The sequence below is a fragment of the Panthera tigris genome, chromosome E1 (genome assembly GCF_018350195.1).
Source record: "Panthera tigris isolate Pti1 chromosome E1, P.tigris_Pti1_mat1.1, whole genome shotgun sequence".
In the NCBI taxonomy this organism is placed as follows: domain Eukaryota; kingdom Metazoa; phylum Chordata; class Mammalia; order Carnivora; family Felidae; genus Panthera; species Panthera tigris.
The window spans coordinates 14,631,516-14,650,079 of record NC_056673.1 but is presented as its reverse complement, the minus strand read 5'-3'; the positions used below and the strand labels follow the sequence as shown (position 1 = coordinate 14,650,079).

General features: G+C 59.6%; 2 protein-coding genes across 10 annotated transcripts in view; one reads left to right on the top strand and one right to left on the bottom strand.

The window, feature by feature from the left end:
* Positions 1–3,151: 3,151 nt before the first annotated feature.
* On the top strand, positions 3,152–7,911 carry HIC1 (HIC ZBTB transcriptional repressor 1). 2 transcript variants are annotated; one of them, XM_042965436.1, is made up of 2 exons: positions 3,152–3,273; positions 4,757–7,911. In XM_042965436.1, the coding sequence occupies exon 2, from the start codon at positions 4,777–4,779 to the stop codon at positions 7,024–7,026; it is 2,250 nt and encodes a 749-aa protein (XP_042821370.1). In that variant the 5' UTR covers positions 3,152–3,273; positions 4,757–4,776; the 3' UTR covers positions 7,027–7,911. The 2 variants fall into 2 exon arrangements, with proteins under 2 accessions (XP_042821370.1, XP_042821369.1); XM_042965435.1 differs by lacking the exon at positions 3,152–3,273 and adding an exon at positions 4,320–4,386.
* Positions 7,911–18,564, bottom strand: part of SMG6 (SMG6 nonsense mediated mRNA decay factor) — a 226,297-nt gene continuing 215,643 nt past the window's right edge. For all 8 annotated transcript variants that reach the window (XM_042965412.1, XM_007076123.3, XM_007076124.3 and 5 more), the window contains 4 exons: positions 16,509–16,662; positions 13,348–13,559; positions 12,957–13,038; positions 7,911–9,749 (listed from right to left, as the gene is read on the bottom strand). In XM_042965412.1, coding sequence (XP_042821346.1) covers positions 9,619–9,749; positions 12,957–13,038; positions 13,348–13,559; positions 16,509–16,662 — 579 coding nt within the window. In that variant the 3' untranslated portion in view covers positions 7,911–9,618. The remainder of the gene's footprint in view (positions 9,750–12,956; positions 13,039–13,347; positions 13,560–16,508; positions 16,663–18,564) is intronic.

Genomic DNA, 18,564 nt, shown 5'->3' with positions numbered 1-18,564 from the left:
GCCGGCTGGAGGATGGTGCAGGGAGGGCGCACGGTCCGTTACTCCTTTATTCACTCAGGGACACCTGGAGGTGCAATCCCACCTCGCGCCCTGCCTTCCGGGCAGCCCCCATTCCCACTCCTCAGTTCCTGAACCCGACGGCTCTGTGGCGTCGCAAGATGACCCTCGGCGGCGTTATACCCCGCATGGCCACTGCAGTGCCGTCACCTTGGGGCAGGAGGTACAGGAGAGGAAGCTACACCCGAGGAGGGGCTAAGGCAGCATGTAGAACTGTGGCGTCCGGGAGATGAGGGAAGAAGAGTGGAGGAGCCCAGGGCTTTCAGAAGCTTTTAGAAGGAGTCTGGGCCTAGAAAGGAAGGCCTATTGGGGAGGCGGGGGAGGGGGGTTGTCCAGGTACCAGTCAGGAGCTGGAGATCCCACAAAAGTTGAGGAAAGTGGCTTGGACCCCCCAGAAATTGAGCAAGGGGTTCCTCCATAGGGATCTGTGGGAAAGGTGGCAGGAGAAGGGGGTGAGTGGAAGAGGAAGCCTCAGCAAATGGAGGGGAGGAGGGCAGGTCGGAGGTGTCAGTTTCAGAGCCTGGCCCCGAGCAGACCCCATTTAGGACCCATTTGTGGGCACTGGCAGAGCTCATATGAGGGTTATAATGAGTGAAGGAGACCAAGGGCTCAGCAGCTTGGAGGGCAGAGAGAGGTCTCCAGAGGGTGGAGGGGCAAGACCACTTCCCGGAGGAGTTAGAGTTTCTGGAGGTATGAGTTGACAGGAAGGGCCTATGCCATGTGGGGTAGAATTCCCCTGAACAAGAACAGGGAAATGTATGATCCTGGCTCCATCAGTTGAGGGAAGTTCTAAATGTTGGAGGGTGAATGTGTTCAGAGGGAGGAGATGGATTGGGGGCCGGGGGAGCAGTGCCAGGCTAGTAGGGTAGGTAAAAACTAGGGAGGGAGGGAAAGGTCAAAGACTGAAGAAGAGTGAAGGCCACAGGAAGACAGCAAAGCTAGTGGCAGGGCTGTAAGATCCTCCCATACAGATGTAAGGACAGCTTGAGGGTAGGGATGGAGCCAATGAGTTGACTTAGGGAGTGGGGATCCCTGGAGAGTGTTGAAGAAAATCAAAGTGGGCACAATGGACACTGCACAAAAGAGACACTGGGCTGAGGGGCTCCTTTTGGGGCTAGGATCTGGTCCCCTCAAGATTACAGGAGAGGTCCTGCACAACCTTTGGAATCTAGCCTCCTGGAATCCCCGCCCACCCCGCCCCCTGCTTTTTTTTTTTTTGCCTCCAACCTTTGTCCCTGTGGTTCTCTTCTCCAGGACTGCCTTTCTACCTGGGGGGAGAACTCCTATTCATCCATCAAAGCCCATCTTTAAAGAGTGGTTTTCTGAGGAGCCTTTCTGTCTTTCTCCAGCACTCCATACACCTTTTTATTATTCCCCCCACCTCAGTGCAGAACACATCCATCCCTCGGCCAACATGTCGGGGGCCATCTCCCCTAGAGGCGGCAGCTCCGGAACCTACCGTTTTCATTCTTGGGAGCTCACTGCAACCCCAGCGAGGGGACCGTGGGGAGATGGAGGAGAGGACTGGAATAAAATGGATCCAGAACACGGAGTAGAAACAGAGTGAGGGCAGAGTCAGAACGCAGTGGGAGTCTTTAGGACCGGCGGGGACCATGGCCCCGAGGCCGTGAAGATGTCAGCGAAGGAAAGAGAGCCTCTGGGGGGCGCCCGAGACCTTAGTGTCTGTCAGGGACCGCGAGTGGCCGCGCCAGCGGCCCCTCAGTGAGTGACTCAGCTACTACCTCTGGCGGGGGCGTGGGGGTGGAGGACTGCGCGAGGGGCGGCAAGCGCGGCACCCACCCGCCCAGCGGCCCTAGGCGGTTGCTAAGCTCTCCAAGGCCTTAGAGAGACGCGATCTGGGCGAACCTCATCGGTTACTATGGTAACTCTGCGTCCCAGCCTCTCGCTCGCGACAGCTGAGAGAGGCGCAGCCAATCAGAAGCTGCAGGCGTTCTCCCGGACCCACTACCCACCCCCCCCCCACCCCCCACGTGTGGGCAGGGGTCAGAAGGTGCAGGGAGGAGGCGTAGCAGGGGCGGTGGAGACCCGGCACTCACTACAGGCCCGGTGCGGCGGCGGGGCCACGCGGGGCCACTTCCGGAGTAGCCGTGCGAGTGCCCACGCGCCAGTGCAGGATCTCCTCCCTCCCAGAAAGGGCATCACCTCAAGAACCGGGCCTTCTCGGTGGGGTGCAGAACTTTGCCCGGGGATCCCCGGTTGCCGGCCCTGCTGTCACTTTTGGGGTTAGTGTGTTGGAGACAAGTGCAAGCAGGTCCCTCAAAATGGCTCACACGGGGAATCTAGGGGCTGGGGTCGATTCTGCGGGACCACCAAGAGGCGCTGTCCAGCTATTCCCAGTCGGATATCCTGGGGTCTCTCCAGAAACCTACAAGTTCAGGGGGGGCTGATTAGCTCTGCCCAGGCTCGTGGAGGGCCCTATGTGACGGCCTCCTGAGTATCCCAGAGAGCCAGGACTTGAACTTAAGAAGGGGGCAGGTGTGTGTTTGTGCCAACATGCGTGCCTGCAGGTGTCCGTGCCTGGAGAGGGTCTGGGTGCAAATAGGTTTATGCTGTCTGTGTGTACCTAACTCATGTGGCTGAGTGAAGGTGGGTGTGTTGGGGGGTGGGGTGGGTATAAATGGACAGTCCCATCCAGGAATGTGTCAGGAGAACCTCCAAAGATCTTGTCTACCTTCTTTTGTCTTAGGACTTCTATAACCGCCCCCCCCCCCCCATCTACTGTCACCAGTGTCCCCTCCATGTGGGCAGGACTTCTCCAAGCCGAGGCAATGTGAGAATCTAGAAATATGTACATGGGAGCGTTTAGCTCAAAACCCCAGAGTTTGTGGGGGCTCTAAGTTCTGAAGCCTGGGTTCTCACGTGGGCACATCTGGGGGGTGAACCTGCGAGTAGACCTCATTCCCCGGTACAGCTTCGCAACCCAGGTGCACGGGAGGGAGGTGGCGGCTGTGTCGCGCAGAGCCTCGCACGGCCGCGAGGTGGCGCCATAGCTGCAGCAGCGTGAGCTGGCCCGGGCCGCTCCAGATAAGAGTGTGCGGAAAGCGCGGCGGGGCTGAGACGCGACCAGGACGCGGGGAGGACGGACCATCAGGACAGACCGACCGGGGGCCCGGCGGGCGGAGGGCAGCGCAGCGCAGCCACGTCCCCCCTGGATCCGCCGGCAGCCGGGCCCGGGGCTTCCGACATGCCCCCCAGGTGGGTCCTCAGACTCGGGACCGGGAGGGACAGGGGACCCGGACAGCCCGGTCCTCACGCGCTGGCCGCCTCGGGCGCATCCTCCGGCGCGGGCGCCCCAACGCGGCTGGCGTTCAGGACTCCGGGTGTCGCCCCTAGAGGACTCAGGACCGCGGGGCTGCTGCTCTGCGCCGGGTTCACGGCGGGGTCAGCGGCCCGGGGCCGACTCTGCCCGCACATGGGCTGGAGAGGCGAAGGGAAGGGGAGCTGGCGGGCGGGGCTGGCAGGGGCGCTGCCCTGGCACAGCTCGGCGCCTGGCAGCGGGGCGGGTGGGGCGCCGGCTAGGAGCTGCCACCGCCACGGGGAGGGAAGCCGGGTCGGGCAGCGGCCGCAGGTAACGGGCCGCGAGGCCCTGCGGGCCAGGCGGGGAACAGGGTGGGCAGACGAACGAGCGGGCAGGGGAGTTCAGGGCTCGGCCCAGGCCCCAGGGCCGCCTGGCTGCCGAAATTGGGGGCCGAGAGGAAAAGCTGAGAGTCGAGGGACTGGGGCTGGCGCGCTTCTCCCGGCCTGTCTGAAGTTAGGAAACTTTTCCCCAAGTTTGGGGCGGCGGAGTTCCCGCGGAGAAGGGGCCGAAGGGAGCTGGGGAGGGAGGCGCGGGCCCGCGAATGCAGAGCTGAGGCCGAGGCCGGGGCCGGGACGCGGGTGGGGCGCAGGCCGGGGTCAGGGCCGCAGCCGGCTGTGCGCCGTGCCCGCCCGGGGCGCTGCCCCCTCCCTCCCCTGGGAGCTGCGTGGCTCCCCCCTCCCCCCCACCTGCTTCCTGCCTCAGCCTCCTGCCCCGATATAACGCCCTCCCTGCGCCGGGGCCGGCCTTCGTGCTCTGCCCGCCACGGCAGCCTCTGCCTCCGCTCCCCGCGCCGCGGCCGCGCCCCGGCCCCAACTGAGGGCCTGACAGCCCCCAGGCAAGGCGGCGCCACGGCGGGCACCGCGCTCCCACTCCACTGGATCACTTCCCCCAGCTGGGGCAACTTCTCCCGAGGCGGGAGGCGCTTTTTACTCGGCTCCCTAATATCCCAGTTGGGCAAACTTCTCGGCCCTGAATGACTTTTCCTGAAGCGGACATTTTCCTCAAATCGGGTAACTGTCTCCGAAGGGGTCACTTCCCCCAAACAGTTTTCTCCTCGGAAGTCCCCAGGACCCAGCCCCTGGGCCCGGTGGCCTCCGGGCCTGGGTGTGCAGGCCAGTCTGGCCCCCTCTCCACCAGCCACTCTCCTACGCCTTCTTCTGGTCCAGGCCACCGGCCCAGGCTTCCACACTAGGAGGCCGCCGATCCTCTGCTAGTGCCCAGGCCGCGGTGCTCGATGCCCCTGCCTAGCTGAGGGGAAGGGGAAGGGGAAGTTGGTGGGGGGTGGGGGGTGGGGGGTGGGGGGTGGGGGAGAAGTGCCCAGCTGGATACAGGCAGCGGGGGCTCCTGAGGCTCTGACCCGGCTGCTGTGTGTCCCTGCAGGAGAGTGTGCTGGGCAGACGATGCTGGACACGATGGAGGCGCCGGGCCACTCGAGGCAGCTGCTGCTGCAGCTCAACAACCAGCGCACCAAGGGCTTCTTGTGCGACGTGATCATCGTGGTGCAGAACGCCCTCTTCCGCGCGCACAAGAACGTGCTGGCGGCCAGCAGCGCCTACCTCAAGTCCCTGGTGGTGCATGACAACCTGCTCAACCTGGACCATGACATGGTGAGCCCGGCGGTGTTCCGCCTGGTGCTGGACTTCATCTACACCGGCCGCCTGGCTGATGGCGCAGAGGCGGCGGCGGCAGCGGCCGTGGCCCCGGGGGCTGAGCCGAGCCTGGGCGCCGTGCTGGCCGCCGCCAGCTACCTGCAGATCCCCGACCTCGTGGCGTTGTGCAAAAAGCGCCTCAAGCGCCACGGCAAGTACTGCCACCTGCGGGGCGGCGGGGGCGGCGGCGGCGGTTATGCACCCTACGGGAGGCCGGGCCGTGGCCTTCGGGCAGCCACGCCCGTCATCCAGGCCTGCTACTCGTCCCCAGCCGGGCCTCCGCCGCCGCCCGCCGCCGAGCCGTCTTCGGGCCCCGAGGCCGCAGTGAACACGCACTGCGCGGAGCTGTACGCCTCGGGCCCCGGCCCGGCCTCGGCGCTCTGCGCCCCGGAGCGCCGCTGCTCCCCGCTCTGCGGCCTGGACCTGTCCAAGAAAAGCCCGCCGGGCTCCGCGCCTCCAGAGCGGCCGCCGGGCGAGCGCGAACTGCCCCCGCGCCCAGACAGTCCTCCCAGCGCCGGCCCCGCAGCCTACAAAGAGCCACCGCTCGCCCTGCCACCGCTGCCGCCGCTGCCCTTCCAGAAGCTGGAGGAGGCTGTACCGCCTCCGGACCCGTTCCGTGGCGGCGGCGGCAGCCCGGGACCCGAGCCCCCGGGCCGCCCCGACGGACCCAGCCTTCTCTATCGCTGGATGAAGCACGAGCCAGGCCTGGGCAGCTACGGCGACGAGCTGGGCCGGGAGCGCGGCTCCCCCAGCGAGCGCTGCGAGGAGCGCGGCGGGGACCCGGCCGCTTCGCCCGGGGTACCCCCACTGGGCCTGGCGCCGCCGCGCTACCAGGGCAGCTTGGACGGGCCAGGCGCGGGCGGCGACGGCGACGACTACAAGAGCAGCAGCGAGGAGACGGGCAGCAGCGAGGACCCCAGCCCGCCCGGCGGCCACCTCGAGGGCTACCCATGCCCGCACCTGGCCTATGGCGAGCCTGAGAGCTTCGGTGACAACCTGTACGTGTGCATTCCGTGCGGCAAGGGCTTCCCCAGCTCGGAGCAGCTGAATGCGCACGTGGAAGCTCACGTGGAGGAGGAGGAAGCGCTGTACGGCAGGGCCGAGGCGGCTGAGGTAGCGGCGGGGGCCGCCGGCTTGGGGCCCCCTTTTGGAGGCAGTGGGGACAAGGTCGCTGGGGCTCCGGGCGGCCTGGGCGAGCTGCTGCGGCCTTACCGCTGCGCGTCGTGCGACAAGAGCTACAAGGACCCGGCCACGCTGCGGCAGCACGAGAAGACGCACTGGCTGACCCGGCCCTATCCGTGCACCATCTGCGGGAAGAAGTTCACGCAGCGCGGGACCATGACGCGCCACATGCGCAGCCACCTGGGCCTCAAACCCTTCGCGTGCGACGCGTGCGGCATGCGCTTCACGCGCCAGTACCGCCTGACAGAGCACATGCGCATCCACTCGGGCGAGAAGCCCTACGAGTGCCAGGTGTGCGGCGGCAAGTTCGCACAGCAACGCAACCTCATCAGCCACATGAAAATGCACGCCGTGGGTGGCGCGGCAGGCGCAGCCGGGGCGCTGGCGGGTCTGGGGGGGCTACCCGGCGTCCCCGGCCCCGACGGCAAGGGCAAGCTCGACTTTCCCGAGGGCGTCTTTGCTGTGGCCCGCCTCACGGCCGAACAGCTGAGCCTGAAGCAGCAGGACAAGGCAGCCGCGGCCGAGCTGCTGGCGCAGACCACGCACTTCCTGCACGACCCCAAGGTGGCGCTGGAGAGCCTCTACCCGCTGGCTAAGTTCACCGCGGAGCTGGGCCTCAGCCCCGACAAGGCGGCCGAGGTGCTGAGCCAGGGAGCGCACCTGGCCGCCGGACCCGACGGCCGGACCATCGACCGTTTTTTCCCCGACCTAGAGCGCCTCATGCCGGCCCGACTTGCCGCCGCCGCGTGGCCCCGGCCCGTGGCCCCAGGGAGCGGCGGCGGCAGCCGCGAGCAGGCACACCGCGCCGGACAAGTGTAGTAGCAGCGGCAGCGTCGCCGCGGTGGCGGCGGCCCCACCTGGCCTCACTGCTTTGTGCCTTAGCCCGGGGGTTGGGGTGGGGGGTGAAACCCCGGGACGGGGGTGGGATGGGGGAAGGGAGATTTATATTTTTGATATCAGCTTTGACCAAAGGAGACCCCCGGCCCTTCTCCGCCTCTTCCTGTGGTTCGTTGGCCCCCTCCCCTGGCTCCGCGCTGCTCTTGGAGGGAGGGGTGTCACTGATGGGGCGCTCCCAGCCCTACCTCCGGCCCTTGCGACCACACCCATTCTCACTGTGAATCTCCCTGCTGGGGTCGGAGCGTCGGGCAGAGTTGGGGAGTGGGGAGGGGACTGAGCCGGCCGGAGGGCCCCCCCTCCGCCCCCCCGCTCCCGCCCGCCCCGGGACTGATAATGTGAAGTTCCTCATTTTGCACAAGTGGCACTAGCCCCAGGGCCAACCCTTCCCTCCCTCTGGAGTCCGAGGGCTGAGACAGCCCTGGCCTACCGGTCTCCCACTCCCGCGGTGTCCTCCCCCCTCCCCTGGGGCCCCGGACCATATTTATTGCATGCGCCCCGGGCGGCCCCCCACCTCGAGCCCAGGCTGGGCTGGGCTGGAACGTGGTCTCTTTAGCTCCCTCCTCCCCAGTTTGTATATTTCCTACCTTGTACACAGGCTCTTCCAGAGCCGCTTCCATTTTCTATACTCGAACCAAACAGCAATAAAGCAGTAACCAAGGACCCTGGACCCTGCTCCTCTCTTCTGCCCTGCACAAGGACCTGGGTGGGTGGAGGGGCCAGACACACCCCCTCATACAGGTGCAGAGAGAAACCTGCGCCTTCTTCCCTCCCCGATCCCAGAGACAGATGGGCAAGAGTTAGGCATGTTCATAACTAAAAATTTATTAAGGGAAACAAAACCAGTGCTGCAAATGGGGCAGAAAGGAGAGACAGGTCTCCCACCCACCCAGTCATTGGCCTTCATCCAGGGGAGAGGATATCAAAGGAGAGGCCGGGACCCTGTACCCCAAAGAGTCCGTCTTCTGAGGCTCTGGGGCACTCATCCCCCTGAACCACTGGTGGCTCTCCTGCACAGTACCCCCTTATTCAGGTATAATCTTGGGGCCTCAGGGAGGGTGCAGCTTCATTCCCATCCTCTGGCCAGGCTGTACAGTCCAGACAGGGAGCTTTGGGGGATTCCCCCTCTGGTCCCATCAAAATTTACTCCTGGCTCCTCCTCAAGGCCCTGTCTTCCTCCAAGTTCCTCTCATCCCTGTCCCTGGCTTGGGAGAACCCATTCCCAGTAGGAAGCCTCTCGAGTGAGGCTTTGGACACAGGTGCCAGCTTAAGAGGCAACAAAAACCTCAAAGGCCAAAAGGCCCCTGTGTCAAGTTCTTCTAGGGCAAAGCTAGAAAGGGTGAAAACTCCAGGCTTGGCAATGCCCCTCTCAGGCACTGGCCCATCCTACCCTCAGGCGGTGCTGTAGGAGCCTGGAAGTTTCTCAGAGCGCAGGGGCCTGAGAAAGGTTTGGGCAGGAACACTTTATTAGGGTCCTGCCACAGAGAAGGAAGAGGTATCAGAGGAGGTACCAGAGGAGGAAGATTCAGAGTGGGAACCCCCATGGCAAGGACCTGAGGTGAAGAAGTTGAGGGGATCAGGGAGGTGAGAGGCATCACCAGAAAGGGAAGGGGGGCAAGGGGAGGATTCAGGAGAGAGAGAGAGAGAGAGAGAGAGAGAGAGAGAGAGAGAGGGAGGGAGGGAGAAGGGGGGGTAGGAACTGAGAAAAGTCTGAAGAAACTTCATGAAATGGGACCTAGAACAAAAGGAAGGCCAATGAGGGAGAGGAGCAGGCAAAGGCCACCCAGGAAGCATGAGCCTGAGACCATATGTCCCCTCCCTCTAGACCCATGACCATCCAAGGGGAAATGAGTGGCAAAGTGTAACGGACTCAGATGGATAAGGACAGGAAGAGCAGCAGGATGGATGTGTGTTTGGGGGTAGGGGTAGGAAAGGTGGGGCCTAGGGCTGCTGTTGGGGATCTAGTGTCCAGAACCCAACCTGGGTCCCTAGGGGAATCCAGGCCTCCGAGAGAGACACACACCCTGGGCACTCTCTTCATGGCATGACCAAAGCCTCTTGGGACACATTCAGGACAGGGGTTCTGAAGATTGAAGGGACCCGTCATTTCGCCTGCACCTGATGGAAATGCAACCCCTACCCTATCTCCAGCTGAGAAAGTGTCTGAGTCCCTGTGCTGAGAAGGCCTTCCCCCAGCCCTTGAACTAGACAGGGGGAGGGAGAAAGGCTGAGACCATGGGTGGCCTATCTGGCTCACCCACCTGCTGTCACTGCAGCCAGCCACCTCCCTGCTAAATCTTGGCAGCCCAGGAGGGTCCCAGCAGCTTCCGCCCGACCCTCAGGAGGGGCTCTGTGAGGAGCAGCTCCCCCACAGCACGGCCACGGCGTGGGTTGGAAGAGGATGGTTTATTGTCTGGGTGGATTGGTGGCTCAGGCACGTGGGCATCTTCGTTGCTACACTGGGCGCCTGGTGGCCTCTCAGGAATGGTTCCGGGGGGAGACCCCGATGCGGCCCTCTCAGCCCACCTGGGCCCACGTGAGGAAGGCTGGGATGTCCCGCACAGGCACATTCCTCGTCAGTGCCTTCACACGCAGGTTGCGGTCATCCGTCAACAGCACCACCTCCCGCAGTAGCCGGATTGGCTCCTCTGTAGGCAGGAGAGAGCAGAAGGACTTCAATGAGGGCAGGAGGCAGAGGCACAGGCTGCCTCTCCTCTCTCTGGAGGTTGGGGTGGGGGGGGGGGAATGTGGTCCCGTAGGGGTCAGGGCCGGTCATTTCCTGGCCCTTCTGTAAGTCTTTCCCTCACGCAATCGGCTGAGGGTACCCCTCCCCTATCGGCTTAGAGAGGACCATGCTGGGCCAGCGCTGGCCTTGTGCTTCAGACCCCCGCCTCCAGCACAGGGCTGTGTTGCCTCCTGCCTAGAGATCTGCCTGAGCCACTGGCCTCCACAGACCCTTCTCCCAGGATGCTGAACTGAAGGGGTAGAAGGAGCCCCTTTCCTTCTACTCCTTCTGACTGTATGGCTGGTCCTGGACTCACAATTACTACTCTCTTTTTTGCACATCCTCTCCCTCCAAGGCTAGCGGGCCAATGCTTTAAGTATTAAGAGGTAGAAAGCTCAAGATGGAATCCACAGTGTATCCAGGCTCCCAGATGTGAGAAGAGGGGTTAGTTTAGGGGAGCTCTAAGGAAAGGAGGGCCAGGGTCCCTGGCAGAGCCGCGGCCAAGGTGGCCCTGAGCTAGAGTCCAATGATTTCCTCCATTACATGAAAGTAATCCACGTAAATGGTGAGAACCTTGAACAGTAGAGAAGAGGACAAAGGAAAGGAAAAGTCACAGTCATCCATCCAGCTGTCTCCCTTCATGTGTCTCTGTCTTGCTCCCGAGGGCTCGATCTGTGCGTGCTTTCGGATTTCTTTATGCACGTGTGAGTACGTATACTTGTTACATAAGCTTTTTTCCTACATTATAATCATACTAGCCATATTTACTTTATTCAAATTTTACATATTTTAAAGCTCTTTCTATATCAGCACAGGCAGCCTTTGTTCTTTTTAGATGACCTCTTAGCAAGATGTCTTCCACTACCTCTCTTCCCCTAATTTCCTAACCTCTTAATGTACTGGGGAGATTCAACCAGGGCCAAGTACCCACACAAGTGACATCCCCACCCCTGGGCAGGCCGCTTGGTGGCAGGCCCACCCCTCAGTCCCAGGCTGGGTATTTCCTGACGGAGGTCCGGCAGACAGTGAGGCACAGGAAGTGTCCTGCGGGGCTTGCTGACTGCGGGGGGCTGGCGGGGCTGGGCAATCGCAAATGTCCAGGTCAGACCTGAACGGTTTCAGGCTTGCCAGCTCCAGGCAGGGAGGCTGAGAACTGGCCGTCAGCCTGGGAGGAGTTTGGGGGAAGAGGGAGGGAGAGGCTGAGGACGCTGGTGAGCAGAGGGGAGAGGTGGAAGGAGGAGGGGTGGGGAGCAGAGGGGAGAGGTGGAAGGAGGAGGGGTGGGAGGTGAGGGGCTGCGGTGGGCAGATGGGGAGAGGATGGCCGCCTGAGCAGAGAGGAGGCCTGGAGCTGGAGCTCAACTGCCTGGGCCTGGGCCCTCTGGCATGGTGGTGCTGGCCTGTGCTAATGTGGGGTTCCCAGCTGGCTGCTCAAGGCAGCCCCACCGCTCCTGCCCTGGGGCTCGGACCAAGAGAGTCCCAGACCTTAGGTCAGTTGACTAAGGCCCTGCGTTGCTGGCAGGGGTCTGCAGGGGTTTCTGTGGATACTTTCAGACATTTTTAACAATAAACATCCTCTGTTTTGACACTGGTAACTTCACTTTGTTAGAAACCAGAGACTGTCATCTTGTCAGGCCCCATCCGCCATAATCCACATGATTTTAAAATTCAACATCGTTTACACATAAACATTTAGTGACGGTTTCTCTGTGAATCTGACAAGTTAATCTGCTAAGAATTCACACTGACAAATGGGGTTTGATTACACTAGCCGTTGCTGATGTAATTCTGATAGGGGCGGTCCCCAGGATGGCAATGGGTTCCTGTAGGCTGTTTAGGGTGAAGTGTGTGTGGGGGGTGGAGAGACTAGTAGGGTGAAAGCCAAAATTTGTCTCTGCTGAGAAAGAAACAGCTCTGAGGCTGGGTGGGGCCGCAGCAGTATCTGAACTACACTTCCCAACAAGGCCTGCAGTCCTGCCTTCCTCTCTCTCAGAAGGTGCCCCTCTAGGAAGCTGCCTGGGAGCAGAACACAAGCTCCCCTGTTTGGTTCAGCCAGGACTCCTTTTGATCACTTCACTGCTCCAGGTCTGGCTCTGAGGGCCAGAATGTACAAGCCACATGGCAGGACCCCTCTGAACAGCACCTGTGGGTTCATTACCAGCCCCTGGTGCAGAGACTCGGGTAGGAGCAGCAGGGGAGAAGACAGTGCCCCGACTAGTCTGGAAGCCAGGGTAGGAAACTGAACAGGGAAGGGAGATGAGCAACAACGGCTAAAGGAAAAGGATAGGATGTAGTTACCTATACATAGACAGAGACCAAGTGGTAAGAATGACCAAGTCTGTAGACACGGAGCTAGGACATCCTAGGAGGAAACATCAGACTCCTGGAAGCCAGGAGCAGAAAACACCTGAGCCTTGCTGACTCCGAGGGGCCATGCAGGAAAGCATTCTGGGTTGAGAATGAGGTGCTCAAGCCCCTGGAAAAGCATCCCAAGGTGGGTCTTTGGGCCAAAGACAGGACTCCAGTCACCAAAGAGGTCTTGAAAATTGGGCTGAGGGCTCAGTCCTCAAGCTGTCACCTGCCCCCAAAGTGTGATGGCATATGACACCGAGACAGGAAGAGAAGGCCCACTACTCACTAGGAAAGTACCTCCGTCACCGGCCTGACAGAGGGCAAACATTCAGGGATGAACTGAGAGTGTGAACACGGCCAAGAAAAGGGAGGTGGGCCCCAGGGACCACTGGGGACTGTCCTCTCAGAGCTGCAGAGGGCTGGGCTCAGGAGACCATGGCCAGAATAAGCTACACTGAATCATAAAGACATTCTTGCTGTCAGAGAACTCACTGAGGACCCAAGAAAGGAAATGGATCCATGCCGAGTGGGAAAGCTCCCTGCCTAGAGCCTTGCTTCCTGGGCTAGGTCCACCCCTAGTTGGCCCAGGGTCCACCGGGGAGTGGGGGAAGCTGTGACAGGGAAGTTGGATTTCCAGAGTCTGGCCTCAGGCTTGCATCAAATCTGACCTCTGATTTATCAAACTTCCCAGGCCAGAGTTGGTGGTGGAGGAACCCTTTCCTAGGGCTGAGGATGGTAGGGCATGGGGGTGGATGATCCTGAGGCAGAGGCAAAGCTGTACCTTTGTTGGTGGGCATGAAGTCCTTAGCCTTGTCTTTGCAGTAGTGGAGGCAGCAGGAGAGGATCAGGTCATCGTTGTTACCCTGGAGGAAGAAAGTGTGAGAAGGGCCATTGGGCAGGAGGGGGCGCCATTCGGAGGTGGCACAGGTATACTTTTTGCCTCTGGGGTTCCTGGGGAGGATCACATCCCGGAGTCCCTCCCATACACGTCAAGGCCCTGCTTGGTTGGGTCCAACTGTGCCAAGAGTGATCTAGGGGACACAGAACTGCCCCTCCTGGGCCTCAATGGTGGCTGTCCCCCTCAGCTGCCTAGGCTGCCTGAGCTGCCTGACTTCCCGGAGACCCTGTTCTGAGGTAGACTGTGGGCTCTCCCTTTCTGCCACAGGTCTTACCAGTTGGCCAGTAATGTCCTCGCTGCGGAAGGCGATGGATTCCAGTTCATTGCCACGGCTGGTCAGGGCCCGCAGACAAGAGTCCCGACTCTCAAATCGCCGCTCGAGGAACTCGATGGACTTCCGGGCCTTTTCCTGCACCACACGGGCATAGCCCCCAGCCCGGTGGTCTGTCTCCTGCCCCTTGGCCAGGCCGTCCAGCTCATTGATCACTGATGAGACATAGTTCCACAAGTTTATCAGCTCCCTAGGCTCACTCCCAGCCAGCCCCTTCCCAGACCACAGAATCCATCTTGCCCAAAGGAGTCTTCCAATGATGCTTAGGAGAACTTGGGAGGCAAGAAGTGTCCCAGACTTTACACAGAGTTCTATCTTTCTGCGCCTTCCCCCGGGCCCCGCCCTCCTCCAAGAAGGAACTTATACGGATTTTCTGGAGCTGCTGTATTCAGAAGAAGAAACCTGGCCCCTCCATCACATTCCTTAGTTATAGGATCAAATTGAAAGAGTTTCTCAAGAGAGGCAAGGGTAGCTGCTACAGGGCAAGAGGCAGCCCCCTCATCAACCTGGACCCCCAACCACAGAAGTTCACAAGGGGCAGAGTTCTACACACTATCCCCTGGCACAGTGTAGGCAGGTCACCAAGTGGGAAGCAACAGTCACGGCCTTACTTGCAGGGGCCGTGGTATTCCCTCAAACCATGCCCTTGGCACAGACACTCCGCTGATACTGCACGTGTTTGTGTGTATGTGTGTGTGTGTATGTGTCTGCCTGCCTATGTGTCTGGGACACGGCTTCATTTTCTGGTGAAGATTCTTTCCAAAATTCCAGCCAAAAGCCTGAGGTCAAGTGGGAAATATGCACTCCTTGGGGGCTCCGGGAGAGTTTGGGGTCTGAGGCCTCTCCTCAGTGCAATGATTCATGGCTCGGGGAGTCGGCATGAGCATGCTGTTCCATGGTGAGCCTGGCACTCACTGTCTGGGTATTCAGAGACACTTTCTGGAAAGGGCCCATGTGGGAATGCACACACACACACACACACACACACACACACACACACACACACAATGCCCACGCTTTCAGCAACTTGAGGCTGCTACATGTTCACACAATGTATGGTTGAGGCTGGGAAGTGGTGGTGGACGGGTGTATGGTACGGCAAACAGAACATCAAACACGAAAAACTGGTATTCCATCCCAAAATCTCCTTTCCTGCTTCCAAACTAAACAGGCTTCAAAGGGGAAGCTTGTTTGTGCTTCTGCACCAGGCGGGGCTTCTCGATGCTAGGGTCAGGCCTAAGGAGCAGGAGCAGGTTAAAGAGCACAAGAAACAAGCAGGGAAAGCTGTCTGCTTAACCCTTTGTGCTCTGGACACAGGGCGGGAATCCACTGAGGGAGCCTCACTGAACAGGAGTGCTCTTTACAGCTCCTGAGATTCCAGGGCCCTGCCCAGCTGAAGAAGGTTCAAAGAGGCTGGCCCTCACTGCCGTAGTGGCGCTGTCATTTCCCAGCAACTACGGGGGCCATCAATTTATTCTACATGTGTCCCTCTCCTATGGGTTTTCTCATATATTTGCTCCCTCCCTACCATATCTGGCTTTCCCTACTGAACCACAAGCTCCTCAAGGCCAAGGTCTTGAAGCTCTGCCTTCCGTGAGATCCCTCAGGGACAAGGAGCCTGAGCACACCGTAGGGGCACAGACGGTACTGGTGACCAAAACCCCTGCTAGCCTCGGATGGTGTCTGAGGCTCCTTCCAAGTCTTAGGGGGCTCCTGAGATGTCAGCAACCTCTGTCAGTTTATACCATTTCCTGACCATTAGCAAAACAAGTGACCACTTACTCACTTTCTTCCCCCTAAAACTCTCCTGGATAGGAAAGCACGAAGACATGTTATCCTGATAGCCGCCCCACCCCAGGACGCTGTGAGGGAAGAGGGAAAGCTGGAAAAACTTGATGGTCTTGCTGCTCTACTTTTGAAGAACAGAAAGCCTTCCCTTAGGTCTAAAGGCCTGGGTTTTAGAGGTTCTGGCCAGGCCACATGGGGAGGGGGAAGGAAGACAGGGAGGGTGGAGGCGGGACGAGGGCTGCTTCAGTGCCAACATTCTCAGGTGGTGCTAACGTGTTTCCCACAACCCCCCAGGGTTCTATAGCCTCTGCAGGGGCGGATGTTTCCTGCCCTTTGTTTCCACCCTCATCTGGCACTAAGACACTTGGGACTAGGAGGGGAGGCCCAATGGAACATCTTGGCATGGATGTCAGAGGTGGCTTGGCAGGCAGACTGCCAGTCTGGCAGCTTTTCCAGAGGACAAGGATCCCGAACTGGCTCCCAGCAGCTGCTGAGAAGGGGACACTGAAAAGCCAGTCACCTTCCAGGCCCTCTCCCTCCACAGGATGGCCATCAGCTATATGAGCTCTATCAGGGATACCAGGCACCCAGAGCCCACAGCCCATCCTCAGGCTGACCCACCATAGAGCTCCAAGAACTAAGACAGTGCCTAGACAGTCCCTTGGAGACAGCCCAGCTGGGCTCTTCTGGCCTGAGGGTGGAAGCAAGCTAGCTGGGTCCTGAGATGCTGACCCTGCACCAGCACCAGTGACCAGACAGCGGTAAGGGCCCAAGTGGCAGGAATCCACAGGCATGAGCCAAGGGCTTGCTCTGGAGGGTTTCCATCAGCCTGGCCTTAGGGTGACACCGGCCAGAAGAATGCTACCTCGAACCAACAGAATGATCATGAAAAGCTACAAGACAATCAGACCAAAGGCATCTAACCACTTCAAAATCCTCCCAGCCTCCCTGCCAGACCACCCAGCAGCACTGCCGTTATCTGCCAGGGCTGAGTGTTTACCAATAACGGGAACCAGCTTTGCTGTTTTACTGCAAGCTTTATAAGGATAAAAACAAGGGCTGGGCTCATGCAGCCTCTGGTTGCTGGGACACAGGAGTCCATTTGCTCAAGCAGTTTAAGCCATGGATCAGCCATAATAATTTGAGCTGCTCTGATTATTAAACAATTTTCCTTGCCCCACGCACACCCTACTTCCCTGCAAATCCTGTCATACGCACGCCGCGGGGCTCCCTTGCCTGTGTAGCCCCGCGGGCCGTGGGACATGTGTGTAGAGGGGGCTGCTGCGCACGTGCAGGGTTGCTCAGGCCTGACTCACCGATGAGGGGCACCACCAGGATGTACTTCCTGCTCTCCAGCAGCCGTGCCAGACTGGCCAGGTGGTCAATGAAGCCGTTGGTGTCTGGTACAAGGAACAAGGGTCTGATCTCGAGCTCCATCTGCCTCATCTGACTCTGGTCCTCCAGGACAGCCTACAGGGACACAGAACGGTGAGTGAGCCAGAGTGAGTAGGCAAGTGGGTGGACGAGCCAGGGCCCTGACTACACAGTGTGTCAGCATCCTGCCTCCTGAAACTCTCCCCGCTCCAGAGGGACAGCCAGTCCCTGTCAGGCCTGAGGGACGGGCCCAAGGACTGGGCAAAATACTGCAATAACAATCAACACAGACTAGATGGCCTGAGGAACAGCGTGTGACTAAAACCCTGCCTCGGCCAGAGAAAGCCCCGATGGTATTAAAAGTTACAGGTTTCTGAAAGACAGACCCTGGGCTAAAAATCACCAAGGGGGAGTCAGCTTCCCTGGATAGGAAAGTGGTTTCACACACATTACCTAGGCAGCATATAGAGGGGTACTGCTCGGCGCGAACACTTTATATAGAGTGCATTTGTTATTTCAGTTTATTTCACTGGATGGCCAGAAAACAAAGGTTAAACTCAAAGGCTATACAAAAACAGTGATGCTGACAAGAAATTATTAATGCCCACAGCAGCAGGAGTCCATACGGTGTGATGGATTTGGACCCAACTCACATGCTCACAGAGAGCAACACCCAGGCTGATGAGATCAGCCGCCCCCCGCCCAGCAGCAGTGTTTCCTCAACATCAGTCCTGTGTTCTACCTGTGCTCCTTTGCCGCTGCTCTGCACAACCTGTATGATTATTTACTTGGTGTTTTTTCATGAAACTGACTTTAAGGCAACTATTTTTGGCTTAGCCTCTTCTTAAGCAATGATAACCACGGTTATCAAGTTTACTAGTGCAAGCTATACTTGCACAATAAAAAGCCAAAGCATCTCCTGTGCGCCGCTAAAAAACCAACTCACTCAGCACCAGTGGTCTGGACACCACCCCTCGAAGACCACATGGCCTGGAGGCTTGTCTGTCTGATGGACGTTCACATCTTTCAGGGACGCTCCACGCACATCTGTGAAAGCCCGACTTTCTCAAGTCTGACACAGCCCCGAGTGGCAGCGGCCCTCTGAGATAGGCCCTGGGTCTGTCACTACAGAACATGGTCACTATTGTGCTGCTTCCTCTTGTGGGGACCATGGCCAAGAAGCAAAATGATTTGCTGGCATCTGCCCAGACGGTGTGCTCCCTGGGTGCACAGCAGGAGGGCACCGACACAAATCTGGCAGGGACCAGGCCAGCAGGTCCCAGCCCTGTCCCGCCCTCTCCTGATCTTCTGCCACACACCAACCAGCAAGGACACAGACACAGGCTCAGAGCAGGGGGACTGGTGTGCGTGCCAACCGAGCCGGGTCCCACAGTGCTGGCCCCGGCCGCTAACAGTCAGGGAGGAAGGTGCTTGGGTTTCACTGGCAACGACAGTAAAACTGAAAGGGCATGCCTCTGAATGCTGGGGGTGGCTTCTCTGTGACCTACTGGGGACCTCTTCCTATGAGTAAGTCGTTGCTGCCACTGCCACCACAGCTGGTGGAAGGCACAGGCCACAGGCCACAGGCAGGCATGAGAAACGCAGCTGAGAGGCCCAGTCTGACGAAGTCATCCTGCTGCTGTCGCCTCAGCAGGGGAAAGCACCCCTGCTGCCGGCCATCTTCTCGGGGGATTCGGGTGGCAGTCCCTCCCTGTGGGGTGACCAATTGCACGATGATACCCAGTCCACTAAACTCCCCTTGTGGCATTTTTTAAAAAATTTATTTTTTCTTCATATCGAATTAACATAGGCCACTATTTAGCGGCTCGGGTGTTCTGTAAGAACAGGCACTCTAATGGGGGCACCTGGGTGGTTCAGTTGGTTGGGTATTCTACTTCGGCTCAGGTCATGATCTCGCAGGTTGTGAGTTTGAGGCCCACATCGGGCTCTGTGCTGACAGCTCAGACCCTGGGGCCTGCTTCAGATTCTGTGTCTCCC